We start from the raw sequence: 21,640 nt of genomic DNA on the forward strand, positions 1-21,640 counted from the left end.
AGGTGTCCCGTCATCTTGACAGAACACCGGCCTGCTTGATGAGGACGAAGAGCACAATGCACTGTTAAAAAAAAAAAAAAAAAGCATGCAAAATCGGACTAAAAAAAACTGCGAAACTGCGAGGCGCTATATTTTCCAGTATTTCTTTCTTTCTTTTTTATTTTTATTTTTGATAACTCTCACATCCGAGGGGGCGAGGTTGATTACGTGAGGGGCATCGCCGGGTCCGAATTGCTGCCAAAGGTGCATCAACACAGTAATGAGCAAATGGTGTGAATATCTATGCACATGTGATGTCTTAGTTTTTTTGGGGGGGGGGGTTTCATAAAGTTGCAAAAATTTCAAGAGCTTTTTTTGATGTTGTCATTGTGGGGTGTTGTGAGTAGGATTTTGAGGGGAAAAAAAATAATTTACTCCCTTTTGGAATAAGGCTGTATCATAGCAAAACATGGAAAAGTGAAGCGCTGTGAATACTTTCCGGATGCACTATACGTAGGACTTAGTGATGGTGGTTACCGTAAGAGGAGGACGGCTTTATTTAAATAAAAAAAATCTTCAGATGTTAATTGTCACTTCCACCTTGTGTTGTGCTTTTCCTAGTGATTCTGTTCACAACAATTCAAACACATATTGTGATAACCACAGTTGACCCTCAACTGATGGTCCATTAACACGCTTTCTTTTGGTTGTTCATCAGAAATTGGATTTCTTTCGTCCTGCTCCATTCTGTGCCTGCAGCTGTTTATGAAGATCTGAACTACTTAAACAGCCAAACTTCTCTCACTGTGAAATACAGCAGTGTTTGCCAGCATTTATACATTTGTGTGCTTCATATTAATAAAACATTTCTCAGACTTTGTTTTTACAGAGGCAGTTCACAATCGGCAGTGAAACAAGTTGCAGCCAACAGCATGAAGTCAATAAATTTGACCCCTCATATCTAGGCACTACACGACTTTTTGTGCATTAAATATCTTTATTTTACACATGTAAGGTTCACGTTATACAGTAGATTGGGGGCAAAGATCCAGATCTGAAAGAACATGCACTGTATTTGTGCATTATATGGAATGACAGCTTTTTGCCACACCGGTCAACACTTTCATGTGGTTTTTAGGTTTGCAAATATTTTAATGTGAGTATTAATCCCACTACATGGAGTTCTACAGAAAGGGAACTGGTATCCCAAAGGTTAGAGGAGTATCCTTGTGTCCTTGGGTTCCATCTTCCACTGGTGCAAAACAGTAGGCAATGCAAAAGCAAGTGTCATTGCTAGTTTCCATTATTTTCATCATTATTTTCATGCCCAGAGTCCACATTCTTTAAATAGTGAGTGCGCCTGTGCTCATTTGTACACCCATGGGAGTGTCTTAAATTGGCATGTGGTAAGGCCCAATGACGATGTATTGGTGTTGTCTACAAGCAGAAAGTGCTTGTGCCATAAATGACCAAAAACATGGTGTAAAGTGGAGCGCAGAATTTTTCTGCAAATGATATGGTGCTATAGTTGGCTATGCCTTACATAGGTGGATTCACAAACCATGTACACTCTGCTAATGAATCTTAATTGAAAACAACAATTAAACAAAATAGAGGTGAATACTCTTGTGTCACTGTTTCACCTCAGGGAGCTTTGGTGGCTGCTCTCTACTCTCACATTTTAACACATTATCCACAGATCTGACAATTCCCTGAAAAAAACATCACACTTTATTCCATTTACTGTCAAAATAACAGTGTGTTAGGTTCCAGGGTGTAACAGATGGCAATGTGACTGTGTTATTTCTTCTAATGCCCAAAAACTGACCATGACTAATTAAGTGATGAAATACAGGCCACGGTAAACCTTACTTTGCACTCTGATTATGTGCACTCTGAGTATTAAAATGGAGTCGGCCATGCCAAAAATGTACTTAAACGTGCTTTAGAATTAGACCATATGCCATAGATTGTCAGGATAGGGCACCTCATTTCAGTTCTCCAAAAAGTGTTTGAGGAATGCGGAAAAGTAGGACTTCCTTCTCGCCTTGCCATCCCTGAGGTGCTCTTGACCAAGTTCCTTAATCCCCAGCTTGCTCCAAATGTTGAGCACCTTGCATGGCAACAACCTGATGTCACCGTGTGACTGAAAGGATGAACTTTTTGAATCACTGTAAAGGGTTTTGTGCATATGGTTAAGAAAAAGCACAATATTAAACTAGTCCATTCACTAGTTTGGGGACCACCTGCAGACTTAACATCATACTGTACCTAAGATGGGGCACTTTGACACATTTTGTCACACAACAGGAGCTATGGAACTCAACCCCCTGTAGCTGTGATGTTGACTGTGCCACCTTTTTCTCGCTCATGTGGGGAAATCATGTTTATGAGATGGTATAACATAAACTTCCCAAACTTTATGGGGGTACAATTACAGCACAGTTTGATCTTCACAAAAGCATATTTATGTTTTAGTCTTTTCAATAAGTATGTTGTACTGTCTGTTTAGCTTTTTTTTAACAGTGTTATATAAAGTACCGGAAAATCACACTTAAGTAAAAGTACAAATACCCATTAAAAAAAATGACTTTGGTAGAAGTTCAAGTCACTGATTGAAATGCTACTCAAGTAAAAGTCTTAAAGTATCTAGTATTTATTGTACTTCAGTATGACAAGTAATGTACAACTAAATGTACTCAAGTATTGAAAGTAAAAGTACAAGTAAATGTTAATAATCAAAAACAGACTGATTTTTTTTTTTTTTTTTTTTTTACTAGGCTTGTAAATGACTGGTAGTATTAGTCAAAATACTGAAAATTGTGCACATCACACAAAAACACTTCAGAAACAAGGTTTCAAAACCTAAACAAGAGTAGGCTACTCTCTAGGTGTTCACAGGAAACATTTATTTCTATATGTATTTATTTATTTTCATTGTTACCTGGTTTTATCTTTTCTGTTGTTGTGTTTTGTTTCATTAGGTTCTTTTTGTCTCTTTCTCTAAAATTGTATTGTAACATTATTATTGACTATTATTGTCTATTATGTAGACTATTATTGTTGTTGCTGTAATATATGAATAAAAATAAATTTAAAAAATTACAGTTTGACTCTTTTACAACGAACGCTGAGCCATTAATTATACAGAAAACAAATCGAGAGTTACGAATGTAACTACGGTTCTATGAATTCCGGATGACCGCCAGAGGGTGGTGCTTTAGCACCTGGATAACTACATGTGCGCAGCACGTCGAGAATATATACCAACAAAGTCACACTATTGAATGTGACCTGGGTGACGTCACTGGTTGTCTTTATATACCAGACGCACCCAGCGCTCGCTTCTTTTCGGAATGAACTCGCAAGACTCTGAGTGACAAGCAACTCTGGCGGTCATCCGGAATTCATAGAACCGTAGTTACATTCGTAACTCTCGTTCTATTTCATTCCTCCTGACCGCCAGAGGGCGGTGCTTTAGCACCCGGATGACTTAATACCAACAAGGTCACGAAGAGTCACACTCACCTTGCATCAGCAGTGGGGAGTGGAGGCAGACAACACCGCCGAAGTCACCGCAGGAGGAGCGGCCTCATTCAGTCTGTAATAGCGGGCGAAGGTACAGGACGAAGCGCACGTAGCAGCAGCACAAATATCACTCAAAGGGACACCTCTCAGTGTAGCCCAGGAGGTGGACACCCCTCTGGTGGAATGGCACGTAACCTTAGGAGGCTGAAGACCTCTGGACCTGTATACTTGTAAAATGGCATCCACGACCCAATGCGAGAGTCGCTGCTTTGAGACAGCACAGCCTCTTTTGTGATCACCGTAACACACAAACAGGGCATCCGTTTTCTGGATCCCAGCAGTCGCACTAATGTACTGCTTCAACATTCGGACAGGACACAGGGAACCTGAAACAGATAATCCTGGATCAGAATGCGGGACATACACAGCCAAGGAAACTGGCTGGTTAACATGAAAAGTTGAAATTCTCTTGGGTAAAAAGGACGGATTAGGCCACAGAGTAACCCCAGATCTGTCAGAATTCCATCGCAAACAGTCCCCAGTGACTGATAGGGCATGGAGCTCTCCCACCCGCTTAGCCGAAGACAGTGCAAATAGAAAGGCAGTCTTCACTGACACCCACTTAAGATCAGCACTTTCAACTGGTTCGAAAGGGGATAAGCTTAAACCTTCCAGGACTAGAGGAAGGTCCCATGAAGGTACGCGTGCAAGCCTTGGAGGCCGCAAACGTACAGCACCTTTCAAAAAATGACACACTAAGAGGTGTGAACCCACTGACCGGCCATCAACGTAGACGTGCCGGGCAGAGATTGCAGCAATATAAACCTTCAAGGTAGCGACAGAAAGTCCTTTCTCCAGCAGTTCTTGTAAATATTTGAGGAGAATAGGCACAGGGCAATGCTCCGGGTGCCAAATCCTCCCCTGTAGCTATGACAACAAATCCTTCCTCTCTGGAAGAGCCCAAGGTTCTCCCTCAAGGAGTTTGTAAATCATGGGAAACCAAATCCTCCCAGGCCAGAATGGAGCAAGCAGCAGCACCCTGTGGCTGCTCTGATCTATCCTGTGCAGTGTCAACATCAGCAGCGGGAGAGGAGGGAAGGCATAAAGGAGGCAATCCGGCTACGGGTGAGCCAATGTATCCTGCCCCAGCGGGCTGTCTGGTTCCAAGAGGGAGTACCATCGTGGGTAATGTGTCGAGGTGCTTGAAGCGAAAAGGTCCACTTCTGCTGCACCATATTTCTGCCAGATCATTTGGACCACAATCGGGTTCAGTCTCCACTCTCCCGGTGGTGGTTTCTGTCTGGAGAGTAAATCCCCTGCGCTGTTCTGTACACCGGGCAGATGAACTGCTCTGACACTCTGAAGGCGAGGCAACGCCCATAAGAGAAGCTTCCGAGTTTCTGCCAATGAGTGATTGGACCTGGTGCCCCCCTGATGGTTTATGTGATAGACTGTTGACGTGTTGTCCGACCGGACAAGAACATGTCTTCCTCTCAGGGCTGGGAGGAAATGCTTGAGAGCCAGTCGCACAGCGCGAAGCTCCAGCACGTTTATGTGTTGGAGTCTCTCCTGGGGACTCCAGACACCCCTCACCATCCTGTGATTCCACATGGCCCCCCAACCTTTGAGTGATGCATCTGTAACAACCACCTCTCGGCGAGAAGGAACAGAGCCTAGAGGGACACCCTTGCAGATGAAGTCCACGTTCCCCCAGGGTTTGAGGTGCAGAAGGCACTGGTTGGAGAGTCGTACAAGCCTGTGCTGATGCAACTTCGAGTTGAGGCCTAGGTTGTTGATCCAAATCTGTAGGGGACGTAAGAACAGAAGTCCCAAAGGTACCACTAGCGACATTGCAGTCAATTTGCCCATCAACCGGAGCAGCAAACCAAAAGGCAGCGTCACAGCCCGTTGAATGTGTGAGACGAGACGAATTACATCTTCCACTCTCTGCGGGGATGGCGATGCAGTCATAGACAGGGAGTTGATGGCAATGCCGATGAAGGTCGTTTGTTGACTGGGAACAAGAGAACTCTTTGCAAAGTTCACTGTGAGTCCTAAATGAGAGACATGGTTCAGTAGAAGAGCTGTGTCGTTGTGCGCCTGCTCCTGAGTCGGAGCGCAGACAAGCCAATCGTCTAAGTAGGGTAGGATTCTTAATCCAAGAGCTTGCAGTGGGGCTAGTGCTGCAGCCATACATCTGGTAAATGTACGAGGAGCAAGAGAGAGGCCGAAAGGAAGCACCCTGAACTGGTATGCCTGACCTTCGAAAGCAAAGCGGACAAACTGCCTGTGATGAGGCGCCACTGGCACATGGAAATAGGCGTCTTTTAAGTCGACACTTGTGAACCAGTCTCCTGGTGTGATAGTTTGAAGGACGTCTACTGTGCAGAGCATGTGAAACTGCAGCACTTTGAAAATCTCTTGTTGTAGGGCAGCAGACTGCACCGAGTTGGAAACAACAGTCATCCTCACCCCATTGAACTTTGGAGGACGACATCCGAACTGAATTCTGTAACCTTCGAACAAGGTTGAAATGACCCATGGGTCTTGAACTTGAGTTGATTTCGTGAAAAACGGCTGGGGGCCAAACATTGGCAGTCAGACCCGACCACCTCTGCCTCGCATCCCTGAGGAACTCTGGGCGCGATTACTGGAAGCTCTGCGAAACCGTTCAGTTCTTAGGGGTCTGCCCATAGGCAGCACGAAAGGCAGGCTGCTGGGAGAGCTGGCCCTCAACTGCAACAGCACATGCAGCTCTGGGAGTCGGCGGAAGCCTGGATGTAGAGTGAAAAGCTGTAGCACGTCTGACTGGCTGAGGTCTGAAAGACCGGTGTAGGTCAACAAACTGTTGCCGAGATTTACTAGCCTCGACAGCACGCTCTAAAGTTTGTTGGGCCGCAGGTCCAAATACTTGGCCTGGAAGAACCGGCAGCGAACGGAGTGTGCCTCTGCAGGATTCGGAAAGGGGGGACTGCGCAAGCCATACCTGACGTCTAGTGATGGTAAGGGTTGACATCAGTCTGCCAAGCTCTCTGGACATATAAGCAAAGGTTTGGAGTGAGGCATCACTAAGACTTTGCGTAGCATCATCAACCTCTGCCTCCCTCAAAGACTTTGAGAGGGCAAGGGCTAAATGGGACAGTGAGTTGCCTAGGCGACCGATGCGAGCAGCTATGTCATAGCTTTTGGTGAGGAGGTCATCAGTGACCCTACACTGAGGGCGTGGGCAGCGGGCATCCGGCCGAGCAGCATCAGCTGGAGCCACAACCAGGTTCGCAATAATGCTGTCAACGGCGGGCATACAGTTCAGACCATACTGCGCTGAATCACACATAGAGCTAAGGGCTCTGCAGTCCTGTGATAGATGGGTCAATGATTTGGGGTCCGCCCAACATTGGTGGAGCTCCTCGATATATGGTTGTGAAACTGGAACATTGAACTCAGGCTTCTGAGTGACTTTGAAAAAGGCACTTGAAGCGGTGGTTTCCGCAGGGGGATTGTCGACCCCAAGCCTGGATAAAGCCAACTGAACAGCTTGCTTGACAAAGGATAGTCCAGGTTTGGTTTGCGGCATGGACTCTGCCTCGGAGGTATGAGAGCCCACTAATGAATGGCTTGGAGAAAGACTCCTCTCATCCTCATCCTCCACACAGTTTATATCACTTGTCATGTACAAGGAATCAGTTGCAGCAATAGACACGACATCGTCCTCCTGCTGAGTAACTACATTGGTCTGATCAGCCTCATTAGGGACAGCAGGAACTGTCACTGCATCCTTAGGCTGTAGATTCAGAAGCAAGGACTTAATCTGAGCAAACTCAGAAGTCAGCGTTTCGATCTTTTCAGCCAAAGCATGGTCATGAGTAACCTTCTTAGCAGAAGGGGCTCCTGCATGTGGGCGTTTACGGCGCTTTGGGTCCTTCCTGGGGCTGGAGGCCAAAGTCGCACTAGATATTCCACTTTCCAATGCCGCAAGTCTAGCAGATCTCTCTGCCAGTGGCATGCTGGCACAATTAAGGCAGGCATCGCCAGTCAGGGCTTCCCTCAGGTGTCCGATCCCAAGACAGGAGGGGCAAAACATATGTCCATCATCTGGGCTCAAGGGAGCCAAACAGGTACTACAGCCATGCAACAAAGGCCCTGTCAACATTGTGGACTGCGTGCAGATGGCTAACGCAAGCCCTGATGGTTACAAATGGAAAGACAAAGCGTGAATCACACGCAGTGTAAATAATAACACGAGGCACGGAGCGTGAAGCATTCACAGCCGTCGGCTTGACACGAGGCACGGAGCGTGAAGCACTCACAGCCGCAGACTTGACACGAGGCACGGAGCGTGAAGCACTCCAGCCGCAGACTCGGCACGAGGCACGGAGCTTGAAACACTCACAGTGTAAAAGCTAATACAAGGCCTGGAGCATTAAACACTCACAGCCACAGTAATAACACGATGCACACAGCCGAAAAAACTCACAGCCCAAGTGCTAAGTCACTTAGAGCAGCGACGACAACACTAGCTGCTAGCGGAGCTGTTAAACTTAGCAAATGGCAGCAGTGCAGACAAAGTACTTCAAGGAGTGGAAAACACTCACGGCAAGCCCAACACAGTACACTATACTGGTTCTGATACACACACTACCACGTAGTTAACGGGGTTAGCGACACAACTAAACAAATAGCCAGCTTTCATCGAAACAACACAGCTAATGTGCACAGAGGAAAATATCCAGCAGGGCAGCGGCAAGGCGCGCACCCGCCGTTTAGGAAGGTGTACTCACGACAGGCGTCAAAGAATACAAAAAACGGTGAAGCCGTGTCTCGCAGCCTCTGGAGGACGTGTGCAGTGCACGTAGCTCCAACCGAAGGTGGGTTGCGAGGCTACAAGCGAGAGCGGCAATCGCAGCTAAATGCGTTCTCAACCTCTAAGAATGCGAGAATGTAGAAAAGAAGTGAGCGCTGGGTGCGTCTGGTATATAAAGACAACCAGTGACGTCACCCAGGTCACATTCAATGGTGTGACTTTGTTGGTATATATTCTTGACCTCTGTGCTGCGCACATGTAGTTATCCAGGTGCTAAACCACCGCCCTCTGGCGGTCAGGAGGAATGAAATAGAACAACACAAACGTGCTGATGCGAACAGCTTAATGCTAACTTTAACATTGAAAACGCCAGACATGCTTACACGTTAGCATCGGTCCCATTTTTAAGTTAGAAAATACATCTATCAACTGTTTCAGAGGACCATAACAGGTCGGTTTAGCATAAAAATAGTAAATATTACTCACAGACATATGCTCTTCAGGGTTTTAGCGGGGAAAAATTAGGAAAAAGTGAAATAAAACAATCAATCCACGAATCGTAGATCGAAGCACTGCTTGAACCTGCGAATCACTGCTTCGATTGGTTCAAAGCAAAGCTGCGCTGCAGAAAAATTGATTACAGACCCGCTGCAGGTCTGTAATCAATGTAGAGAAATTAGCATTTTCCTGACAAACACCCCCCAAGTGTGCAACTGCAAAAAAGCCTACCGGACATGCCTCATGATAAATAGGCCTGATTTCGTTGCAGTCACTAGTAATCAGTGGTGTCCCTAGCTGAAAACATGACTTTTTTCGTGTGTGTAGTAGTGAAGTAAAAGTGAAAGTAAGCTGAATTAAAAAAAAACTCAAGTACAAAGTCTCCCAAAATGTACTTAAGTACAATAGTGAAGTATTTTTACTTTGTTACTATACAACACTGTTTTTTAAAAAAACTTCTACTACTATTACTACTTTTTACTTCTTGCAAAACTCTTTAAACCAGTAATTGTCTCCAACTCAACTGTGTATAAGAAACTTTTTCCTCACCAAATGCATAAACTGCATTAAAAATCAAACAACACCCCCAAGGCCCATGTCTGAGATGCAGTATTTTTAAATCAGTGGTAGCTCAAGGGTCATTAAGTACAACGTTTTCTATTTTTTCTTCTTTTCATCCATTTTTCTTTTAAGTTCTCACTTTCACTCTCTTCCTTTCTCTTTGTGTAATCACCAAATGAGCTATTGATCTCTCTCTCCTGTAGCTTTTAAAGGCTTAGCAGGGTATAACATCTCCACACTTACTGTATCATTGTATCATCGATGTCTGAATCTCTCTCATTGTGTTTTAGGGTATACCCTATGTGGAAGGCAATGGGATGAGCAGTCTGTACAAGCTTCAGGTAAAAATGACAGCAATAATGTGTGATTCCTTTCTATGCATTATCATCAGTTAAATGGACAGAAAATAATCTCGTGTCATATAAATGTGTATGTTTGTACGTGTGTCCCAAGAGTGCTGGAGGTATTTTAGGACCACCTGGACCTCCTGGGTCTCCAGTAAGTGTTGCTATACCTGAAGCAAATCTTGTATTATTTCTTCTGCACACTGTTAATGTGACAAGCCACAGTGGCTTTAGTGGTCACCAGACATTGGCTTTAGAAATGAAAGAAACTGACAGATTCATTTTGAGGTGCATGTAACTTCAACCACACCTGTTTCTAGTTTCCATCATGCATGTGACAAGATTATTTCTTGTAAAAAGCCCAGACATGTCCAGTAGATGGCAGATGAGTCTATGGCATATTAAAGGGGTCTAACTAACAACACGATATTTGGTGATATCGCAACGTATGCAGTGATTCAGTTCAATTCAGGGGCCTCCAATAAATATTAGGTTATATCATAAAGCCATTATCCACCTTATGCTAGGTTGCTACCACAGTCCAAATATTTAGGAAAAATTTAGGCACAGCCATGCCACGGGGATTTGAAAATAAAGCAGTGACAGTGTGGGTAAATTATATTGGTCTTTGATTGTTGAGCCAATACATTGATCAAGATAGATGTATCCTTACACCTGAAATCCTTCGGTGGTGATGAAGATGGTCTCTTGGTGGATTCCCGGATGGAATGGCGGATGCTGAGATGACTGAACAGGCCCAGTCTTGATGTGCACTGTTTCTGACAGACATTGCAGGAAGCAACTGCTGGTCACAATCTTGATCTCTCTCCTTACTCCTTTTCCTCTTCTCTCTGTTGTTCATCTGCATTTTTTCAAAGACTTCCACTCCCGTGTGGAGCATTGTTCACCAGCTGGCTTGGTCCCTTGCGTGTTCTTCCCAGGTCTTCCAGTTTACAGAGCAGCTCTTGAGGTTGTGCTTGTGCTCTCCTCTGGCTGTTTTTCTTCGCTTAGCTGGGAGTAGAACACCTGCTTGAGAAGTCAGCTGCCATGCATCCTGACAACATGATCCACCCACTGAACTGGTTCTTAATGATGACACACTTTATGCTCTGCAGCTTGGCTTCAGCCAGGATGCTGATGTTGGTATGGTAGTCTTCCCACCTGATGCAGAGGATACTCCTCAGGCAGTGTTGGTGGAATTGCTCAAGGGCCTTGAGGTGGTGGTGGTGGTAGGTGGTCTAGGTCCCATATCTGTACAGCAGAAATGACATGACATGGATTTTACAGGATCATACAGGAGGTAAAACAATTGAAACCCAGCCTTAACCGGGGGGCGGGTCTCAGACACGCTTCGTCCCCTGTTTACAATGGGGTACTCAGGTCTAAGCAGTTTCAGTCTTTTGTTCATGGTAATGAGTCATTCACGTCATCAGGAGAGTCGTCAAGGGAGCCATCAGGGGAGGCTTCCATCCCATCATTATGAGAGTGCACAATAGGTGCTAATTAGAGCTATTGTTTAGTCACTAGCCTATAGCAGTCAGCCTCTCAGTAGGAGGGGTCTGGTTAGGTTAAAAAACTCCAGCTTTTGTTGGCTTCTGGTTTATTCTTCTCTACAAGAGTCAAGACAGAAGTCAGACTACCAGAGCAAGAATTTGAGCTGAGGAAGCTTCTGTGATTTGAAGCGAAACGTCCTCACGTCAAGCAACCCAGTCCAGTCGAAGATTCAAGCTTCTCTACTATGCAGTCAGTAGCAGTTACTTTTTTAGACCAAGCAGAGGGAAAAAAATATGGAATCACTCAATTCTGAGGAAAAAATTATGGAATCATGAAAAACAAAAGAACGCTCCAACACATCACTAGTATTTTGTTGCACCACCTCTGGCTTTTATAACAGCTTGCAGTCTCTGAGGCATGGACTTAATGAGTGACAAACAGTACTCTTCATCAATCTGGCTCCAACTTTCTCTGATTGCTGTTGCCAGATCAGCTTTGCAGGTTGGACCATTTTCTTCAACTTCCACCAAAGATTTTCAATTGGATTAAGATCTGGACTATTTGCAGGCCATGACATTGACCTTATGTGTCTTTTTGCAAGGAATGTTTTCACAGTTTTTGTTCTATGGCAAGATGCATTATCATCTTGAAAAATGATTTTATCATCCCCAAACATCCTTTCAATTGATGGGATAAGAAAAATGTCCAAAATATCAATGTAAACTTGTGCATTTATTGATGATGTAATCTCCCCAGTGCCTTTACCTGACATGCAGCCCCATATCATCAATGACTGTGGAAATGTACGTTCTCTTCAGGCAGTCATCTTTATAAATCTCATTGGAACAGCACCAAACAAAAGTTCCAGCATCATCACCTTGGCCAGTGCAGATTCGACATTCATCACTCAATATGACTTTCATCCAGTCATCCACAGTCCACGATTGCTTTTCCTTAGCCCATTGTGAACTTGTTTTTTTCTGTTTAGGTGTTAATGATGGCTTTCGTTTAGCTTTTCTGTATGTAAATTCCATTTCCTTTAGGCGGTTTCTTACAGTTCAGTCACAGACGTTGACTCCACTTTCCTCCCATTCGTTCCTCATTTGTTTTGTTGTGCATTTTCAATTTTTGAGACATATTGCTTTAAGTTTTCTGTCTTGACGCTTTGATGTCTTCCTTGGTCTACCAGTATGTTTGCCTTTAACAACCTTCCCATGTTGTTTATATTTTGTCCAGAGTTTAGACACAGCTGACTATGAACAACCAACATCTTTTGCAACATTGTGTGATGATTTACCCTCTTTTAAGAGTTTGATAATCCTCTCCTTTGTTTCAATTGACATCTCTTGTGTTGGAGCCATGATTCATGTCAGTCCACTTGGTGCAACAGCTCTCCAAGGTGTGATCACTCCTTTTTAGATGCAGACTAACGAGCAGATCTAATTTGATGCAGGTGGTAGTTTTGGGGATGAAAATTTACAGGGTGATTCCATAATTTATTCCTCAGAATTGAGTGAGTCCATATTTTTTTCCCTCTGCTTGGTCTAAAAAAGTAACCGTTACTGACTGCCACAATTATTTTTCCTGATTTCTTATAGTGTTTCTTAAAGCTAGAAAGTTGCCATTTGAAATGACTTTAGTTTTGTGTCATGTCTGTGATCTGCTTTTTTTCTACAAAATTAAACAACTGAATGAACATCCTCCGAGGTCAGTGATTCCATAATTATTGCCAGGGGTTGTAGTAAAGCCACTTTACTCACCATATCGCCACACTTAACGAAGCTAGAGAGATTATCTAAAGCCTATATAGATTATCTTACAGTTTGCCATCATTTGGTATCAGTAAAGTCATAATGAAGTCATTAAGAAGTCATAAAATGATTTCACAGCCCAGAAAACACATTTCTGATATATCTCTTTCATAATATAAGCTTATATCTCAGGCTGGTCGTTTGTAAAGCAGAGAGGGCTCCTGATCCTCATACACGGTTCTCTGACACGCCTCAGGATGCTAAACATCGCCTGTAGCAAAGTGGACTTTGAAATTTCGCTGCACTGCACGGGTCCAAGATGAAGCGGCTCCATTTGCTTATCAGCTCCTGCTACTTGTCCTTATCAGATGGTCTGTGAACTTGACCGGCCTGGGAGACATTCAGTCACATGTCCGGCAGTGATCCATCCACCACAAGCCAACATTTGCAGGTGTAACAACAACAAAAAAGATGCTGTAATACCCCCAGTGTGCAATTGACATGAACCATAGCTTGATCTTGAGGATAATTTTCCCTGTACTGCATCCATCAGAGCTAAACAGCTCCTGTGGAGCAATCAATAAAATAACATCTTCATGAACGTTAAGAGGAACAAGGAGGCCCATTCATCAGTGATGCAGTTTGTTTTTTGTTTGTTTTTTTGTTTTTTGTTTTTTGTTTTGTTTTTTTGCGTAATTGCACAAAGTTTGAGGGGGAAACCACTTAAACATGCATGACTGCAGTGTGTAACACACCTTGAATACTGCGTGATAAAATGTTAGATTTTTCTCATGTTAAAGTTGCCCGTAGCATAACATTTACATGCAAGTAGATGTGAAGACAACAGAATTAAATGTGAATGTTGCATGTTTTAATCACACCAGCATGAAACACTGATTGTCATGTCAGATTATTATAAATTTTAACAATTCATTATCTGTTATTTCTTGGTTGTTTTTCTTTAAGGGTCCAAAAGGAGATGAAGGGTCTATTGTGAGTTCAACCTTTTCATTCTGGATCTATGTGACATAATTCTCTATAAGACTATAATACTTGGGATTGTCAGTTGCGCTCTAAGATTGTCTCTATGGTTCACTAAAACATAAATCAATACAAACCTCAAACCGGAGTGCTTAACCACTCTCGGCAGTCCAACACACAATAAAAAATGATCATATCTCCTGCAAATATGAAACTGTTGTAGCACAATGTCTTGCCAGTGGGAACCCCTGAACCCTGACTGCACTCCAAATGCCCTTTCCACATTGTGAATCCTGAAAATAATCCATACCAACTTTGAAACAATTCAATGCCTCTTGCTCACTTCTTGAATTCTTTATTCTCATGAGGCTGATTGCATTTTTTTATTGTATTGTTGCACGGCAATTTGTCACTACGATGTTAATTTGACATTTTAATAAATTGCATGTGCAGCTGGAGTGCTGTGGTGGAATTGCCCCAATCCGTCTCACAGCTGATCCTCTGGCTGGCCCCATTCCGCCTTTAGCCACCGCACTCGCTTATTCACGACGATCTACACGTGTGACAATTACCTGCACAATCTGTCTATGTCAGCCCCTCTGTACTCCATAATGGCATTTCTTCATGGAAGCTTTGGTAGGATGAGGGACCATCACGCTGGGTCTCTGTTCTTTAGTGCAGGAGGCAAGCCTGATTGTGATTGTCTAAAGGGATGCTTTCCAGAATGTCTATAAGCTGCAAAGGTGTGACAGCGGGTGTCAGGACACGTAATACATTGAGGCTCATGAAGATGCAAAAGTGACTGAAATCATCTACAATTTGACTGACTTTATATCTGCTTATAATTGATTTTAACTGTGCTAAGATTTAGACCTTTTTCCTGCATTATCATATAAAAATCATTTTAAAAACTGAAAAATACACATTTTTATTATTACCTGTGAGACAAAAAATAGCTGTTTTATTCCTTCTTACAACGAAAAGGAATTTATATCTTTTTTTTTTTATTTAAGAAGGAAAAGTCTCATTGAGACTAAAAAATGTCTTTTACAAAGATGTTCTGGCTAAGACAGATAGCCTCGTAACTAACAGGGCTGCAGGGATACAGACAAGTCCATAAGTAACTGGACGGTGACAGTTATGGGAATTCTGTCTCTGTGCACCTCCACAGTATGGATGGAATGATACAATGCGTATCATGATACAACTAGCATGATTTGATACATATCATAATACCAAATTACATCACTCTTCACACTAATTATAGTATACTTTTTAATCACTGATGTATTTGTTTATTGATTTGCATATTTTATAAATAATTTATGATTCTTTTGCAAGAGGTTAGCTTTGGGGGAGTACCAACCACTTGTATACATAGACTATAAGTAAATGTACAAACAAAATGTGTGCAGATGAGCACTGACATGTAGTATGTGAATGTGAGCCATCATTGTAAAGACCTTTGAGCATCTGCTTCTGATGGAAATGCTGTATTAAATCTAGTCCTTATATTTTGTTTGTACAATTACTTATGGGTTACTTATCCAAATGGCTGTTATTTAACTCAAAATTTTATTGTGCTGTATGGTTCATCTTTCTGGAGTAGACAGTTCTCAAAAATTGTGTGACTGTGCATGAAAGACATTAGTGAGGGAAGCCACCAAGACACCCATGGGTTGCCATGGGAGCAACTCCATCCTCATCAGTTATATACGTATGTATAGCTACACCGTGGAGCGGCGCAGAGAAGGATTGTCAAACAATAAAACAGCTCAAACCTATGCTCGTTTCTCCCATGTGCCTTCATGTGCAACTGTAACTCTTTCAAAGCTGTCATGAGTTACTCACTTTTTGAGAACTTCCAACTCCAGACAACTCTATCACATAGTACCATATTGGTTGTATTTCTTAATGACTGACTTAAATTAGTACAGAACATTCAGTGCCTCAGAAATTTTCATGTGTCAATCGCCTGATGTGCCCAAAGAAAATTGTTTAAAACAGATCATTTGTATAAAATAATCCTCATATTTACTTTCTCCTGTTACATATAGGAAACCGGAGGGACTGTGCATATAAAACGTTATAATTCCTCAATCGTTAAAGTGATATTTTTCTTAAACCCTTTGAATTAAAAGTGAAAGTGTACACTATAAGCACGTCTTGGCCAGTTCATTTCACCTCCACTATGGTGGTGCACAGCAGCAAAATTGTAAAACTTATTCACATTTCAACTGGATGTGACTTTCTATTTAATGTAAAATATGGAAATAGAATAATTAATTACAGAATCATAGAATATCAGAAGTATTAATCATATTTTTGTCACAAATAATCAACATCGGGGATCAAACAAGGTCAGCAAGAACCAGTCAAAACATTTGCAGCCCTATTTGCCCACATCCAAGTCATTTAAAGTTCCTTTTAAAGTATCCAGTGAGACTAACAGTGCCCTAAGATTCAGGTGAATTTGTTACTGATTCCAAGCAGAAGGAGCAGCATACTTAAACATTCTTTTCCCTCAATTCAGCACAGGCTTTTGGGACAGATACTAGAAATAAGTCATTGGAGCAAAGGTACAACTTCTCATACTTTTTTGGAGGAGAAATCTCTGTTGGTAAGATAAGAATTGAGGGTGGTTTAATGTAACAGGAGTTATTTTTCTTTTATAGGGGGACCCAGGGGCTATGGGATTGCCAGGACTTGAAGGCCTACCTGGTGAAAAGGTAAGACAGAGTCACATGAAAGAAGCATCCTGTGATCAGAATATTTGGACAGCTAATCCTTGATTTATTCACTTGTGGGGCTTAGTCATTTTTTAACATTTTTCCTGGTTGTACAGTATTTACTGCATTTATATGCTGCCCAAGAACTGATCCTTGGACAACCCCACATGCCATTCATGTTTATTCAGACACAAAGTTATCAATGGACACAAAGTACGTTCCATACTTTTTAGGCAGAATTTCACAAAAAACATTTTGCTGCCAATATTTTCACAGAGAAACTGACTGTAGCATTACATTTAACTTTACAGACTTCCTAAATTTAAATTTGTATGGCAAAGTTTCAACTGATTGACAGAGTGTGACTGTTTGTGTGCGCGCTCACTTCAATTTTTGTGACACCCACAGTAATTTATGCTGCAGGGGAATACTGTCAGAGATGTTTCTTATGCAAAGTGTTGAAATATGGATCCCTGCACTGGTTGGACTTTTTTTTTAGTAAGTCCGGGTATTCTAAGTAGAATTTTTTTGAAAGTGTCTGGAAAAAATTTTTAATGTGCCTTTTTTTCCCCCAAGACAGCATTTGAATGATGAACATTTAGTATCCCCAACTTTCAGCATTTTGTGTGTCTGCATGACATGACAGTGATTTATGTGTATTTTTAATGTAACATGCATGTCATCTGACATCTCTGATCTCTGGATTGTTTCCTTTAGGGTGATATTGGTTTACCCGGCCCACCTGGATTAACAGGTCCTCAAGTAAGACAGACTTTTTTATAAGAAGAATTCATTTCTACATGCTACTCCTTGATCAGTCATTTGTGCCGTTTTAAGTCTGCTGCAGAAAGTGGGTCAATAATGTTTTCATAAAGAAGCCAGATTAGCTGCTCTCACAACACAAGTAAACACCACCCCATGACCATTAAAGACGTTTCTGCCAGGTGGATTTTCTGTGTACCTATAGAAGGCTGGTATATAATAAATGGAAGGCTGCAGCTGTGCAGTAGATATGACACCACTGAGGAACTGTCAGACACTGGCTCTTCTTGATTTGTGATTGACAGGGGAAGCCCGGCACTCGTGGAGAGCCAGGGATCCCAGGAGAAGCGGTGAGCAGCAGCCTCTAACTCTTTTTGAGCTGTCAGTCTGTGCATCATTCCTTTGTCACCACCAGCTGACACACGGGCTGCCTTTCTGTTCTCTGACAGGGTGAGAGGGGGCCACTCGGGGAGACAGGATTCCCAGGGCCTGAGGGACCCCAGGGAGTTGCTGTAAGGATGCAACATGAATTCTCTTGTGCTTCACTTTATACTCACTACTAGCTTTTGCCTTGCACTGTCCACTAATGCCCAGCCTAGAAATTAAGCTTTCTGCTCATATGTGCAGTTTACCCAGTGTTGTTTAATGATTATGTGGTGGAAAAGGACATGATTCAAGGACAATATAGATGAAATATTATCTTATACGTGTCCTAGATGATTACATTCCTCCATGTAATTACTATCAGAGATGGTTTCTGCAATTTTCCCTGTTAAGTGCACAATGGAACAGTGTTTACACAGCAATCAGGATCATTATTCCGTGGTTGAGATATCTCATTAACTGTGGAGATTACTAGGATTGCAACGGTGCTGATCCAATCAAAGGTGGGAGCTGATACGAAATGTCTTTGTTTGTGTTGCGCTCCTCGAGCAGGGGAGACCTGGAAAAGATGGAACTCTAGGAAACAAGGTGAGTTATGCCGACACATCACAAATTGCCTTGTAGAAAGTGTTTTACATCAGCCACGCTGAAGAAAGATGGCACAGCAGATTTTTATCCCCGCCCCCACCTCCCTCAAGCTGCAGCATCTTGAGTGCATTAAATGTATTTGCATATTTGAGATTATCGTGATAAAAACTAAATGGAATCCTGCAGATTTAAAGCTTTGTTGACTTTTAGTCTTTTTACCCTAATTATACAGTTAATGCTTTCAGGCAATAATAAAATGCTTGAAAGAGAGAGAGAGAGAGAGAGAGAGAAAGAGAGAGGACGTGGTTTGTAGTTTGAGATAAATATGCATTTTCCAACCCGATGACTAAAAATGAAGCAAATGTTGCCTCGGAGTCTGCTTTTTCATGACCGAGCGGATATATTAGACACTATTTACTGCATGTTCCCACATATTGGGCTCACAGCATCGAGAACAGATCTGCTGTGAATGGCAACCCCAAACCCATTACACAGCCAAATGCCCAAACTGGATTTACTATTAGTATTACCTTTTTCATTTTTTGAATTAAAAGGCTTTGTCCTTGAATTCCCGAATAGCAGCTCCAGTGGTTTATTGTCTTCCTCTTATTTAGTTCATATTCTTCCACTAAAATTTGAGGATTGCTCCGAGTCATTCTGCAGCCTCCCTCAGTGTGTTGTTTCATATTATTCTGCTCTTATGCACACTGACTTTTTTTGGTGAAGCAACAGTGCCATCTAGCAGGTGACTTCTATTCTCCACACAGATTGCCCACACACTTGCTTTTGAGGTTTGATGCAATGCACAGGGAAGCACAATTCAGTGGGCAAGATGATAGATTTAAGCCCCCCACAAGGCATTGGGGAATACAGAGTACCCCAGATTAAAGCAGGCAGGGAAGAACAGCATCGCAAAGACACCCGCTTCGAAACCACATCATGCCAGATTGTCTTTTGCACATCTCCTGTAATCTAGCAGGAAATTGTTACAAAGACGCTCCCTGAGGTATTGTTGTGAGTAGGGTAAAGGCAAGGCGACGAAGAATGGCAGGAAAAGATTGGAAGATATCGTATGTTGTGACATGAAGCCACAGACAGGTAATTTCTCCCCAGATCTGTACAGTAGAGAAAGCTTGGAGGAAAGTAGGCAACAAACCCAAAGAAAAAAGCATGATGCAGAGGAGCTGTGACATTGCAGGAGAAACACTATGCAGGGAGATATAATACAAGCAATACACCTGAGCTCAGGAAGAAGCAATCAATGCACAGCCATCTGAGACTTGTGCCTTTCTCAAAGTCAAGGTTGCACCATACATTTTGATCAAGCAATCACATAGAACCTTCTGCAAGCATGAGTATTGCATGTGCAAACATGAGCTACAATGCTACAATGAGCTACAATGCACACCAGCATGGGGAGTGCAATTGTTTACCTGGTGCAAGCAGAGAACAGTGCAGCACAAGTGTCATTGGCAGTTTCCAATCATTGTAGTTGTGTTTTGCAGGCTCAGTGCCCACATCCCTAAAATCACAAGTCCATTTGTGCTCATTTGTGGGATGACAAATAATATGTAGTCAGGCACAGTTTAGGTGGATTGTTATTGTGATGCAGCATAAAGTAACTCAGCTGTAACACAATCCCAACTCATCACATTTTTACACTTGGTCAGTACCCCTTTCCATCACGATGTGATGAGTTAGGGATGCTGCTGCATCATTGAGTGACAGGTGGGGAGATATCTGCTTCACCTTTGCCTCATCAGAGAATATTTATCCGTGTTTTGGTTATGGTTATGGTTAAAGTTATGTTTAGACCTGGACTGCAGTTGAGCACAGGGTTGTTTTGGTATTTAGAAAGGGCAATATTCAGATGCGACTTACAAATATGGGTTCACGATGCACATACACTCTGCTTGTGTACACAATAAAACTGAATTAATCAGAATCATTAAACAAAATGGAGCAGACTGGCTTCATGCCCAAAACGTCAGTCAGCGACTGAACCTTAGCTCTGCAAGCACTATTGAAAGCAAGAGTGAATATCAGCTGTGCTTCCTTTCAACCTAAGTTGATTTTCTCACAGTGTTTGATTCGGTTAACTGCACTGCACTCTGGTTCATCCTGACATTTTGCAAGATCCCTAATAAGTTGTTCAATATAATTTTACTTTTACTCAAGTACTGTGAGTCCTGTGTATGGTGAGGACAGAGTCTCTAATTTCTTCCCAGTGAATTCTAATGTTCCTCAAGGATGTGTTTTGGGTTTGATGCTACTCAATTCTTGCATGGACTGGGTATTGGATAAGGTTGTGGAGATCACTGGCTTTGGTGTCTTTGAGTAAATATTTGCTGGCCTTGATGTCACAGACAATTCTGTGATTTTTGCAGAATTAATGGATTTAATTTAACCTTTATTTAACCAGGTTAGTCCCATTGAGATCGAGATCTCGTTTGCAAGGGAGACCTGCGCAATTATCAAGTTTCCAATTCACCAAACCTGCATGTCTTTAAAAAATACTCTGAGTGCAGCACTTGAGAAACTGAGCAAGGAGTTGGTATGTTCTAGATCAAGACAAAGATCCAGGCTTTCGGTGACCTCCTCGCCTATCAGAAATGTATCTATGTGCTGTGAACATGTCAAACATCTGTAAAGAGTCAGTTGTCACTTGGTAGTGACATCCATGTCTCTGGTTCTCTATCTTTAACATTGACAGATGCTTGGGAAAAGCTTATGGAGTGGAGGGAATAAAACAAAGGTCCAAGTATTTAGGGTGTTGGTGCTTCCTGTCTTACTGTATGGTAAGCAGTACTGTAAATGGTATGGTTGTGCAACATGGATGCTAACCAGTGACCTAAGGTGATGATAACGAGATGTCTTTGGTGCAAGATCTGTTTTCCCTTGGTACTGCTGGAATGACTTTGTTTCATATGAAGAGTTACTTTGGGATACTCAGATGAGGCATACCACTTATGTTGTGAAGGACTGTAAGTTGTCATTTTGGTAATGTAGCAAGTTTCTGAGTTTGAGCAGACATGTAGGTCTCTCAGTGTTGAGGATCCTGACAACTAGAAAGGACAAGGGGATGTGCATATTTCTCCTGGCTTCCACAGATACTGGAGGTGGCACTTTCAAGAGGTGGGGATGGACCAGTTGTCAGTCTGCATGGTTGCCATCTAGGAACTGTAGTGCTTTGGTAGTGTGGTGGATAGAGTGGTGTGTTTTACAACAATGGTTCACTGC

At 42.6% G+C, this 21,640-nt stretch overlaps 1 protein-coding gene across 1 annotated transcript in view; it reads left to right on the plus strand.

Moving 5' to 3' along the window:
• LOC117522962 (collagen alpha-1(XIX) chain-like) overlaps window positions 1-21,640 on the plus strand; it is a 256,577-nt gene that overhangs the window by 155,762 nt on the left and 79,175 nt on the right. The window contains exons 25-32 of the mRNA XM_034184381.1: window positions 9,658-9,708; window positions 9,821-9,865; window positions 13,923-13,949; window positions 16,613-16,666; window positions 17,384-17,428; window positions 17,734-17,778; window positions 17,878-17,940; window positions 18,365-18,400. Of these exons, the coding sequence (XP_034040272.1) occupies window positions 9,658-9,708; window positions 9,821-9,865; window positions 13,923-13,949; window positions 16,613-16,666; window positions 17,384-17,428; window positions 17,734-17,778; window positions 17,878-17,940; window positions 18,365-18,400 (366 nt within the window). The remainder of the gene's footprint in view (window positions 1-9,657; window positions 9,709-9,820; window positions 9,866-13,922; window positions 13,950-16,612; window positions 16,667-17,383; window positions 17,429-17,733; window positions 17,779-17,877; window positions 17,941-18,364; window positions 18,401-21,640) is intronic.

The sequence above is a fragment of the Thalassophryne amazonica genome, chromosome 13 (assembly GCF_902500255.1).
Source record: "Thalassophryne amazonica chromosome 13, fThaAma1.1, whole genome shotgun sequence".
NCBI lineage: Eukaryota > Metazoa > Chordata > Actinopteri > Batrachoidiformes > Batrachoididae > Thalassophryne > Thalassophryne amazonica.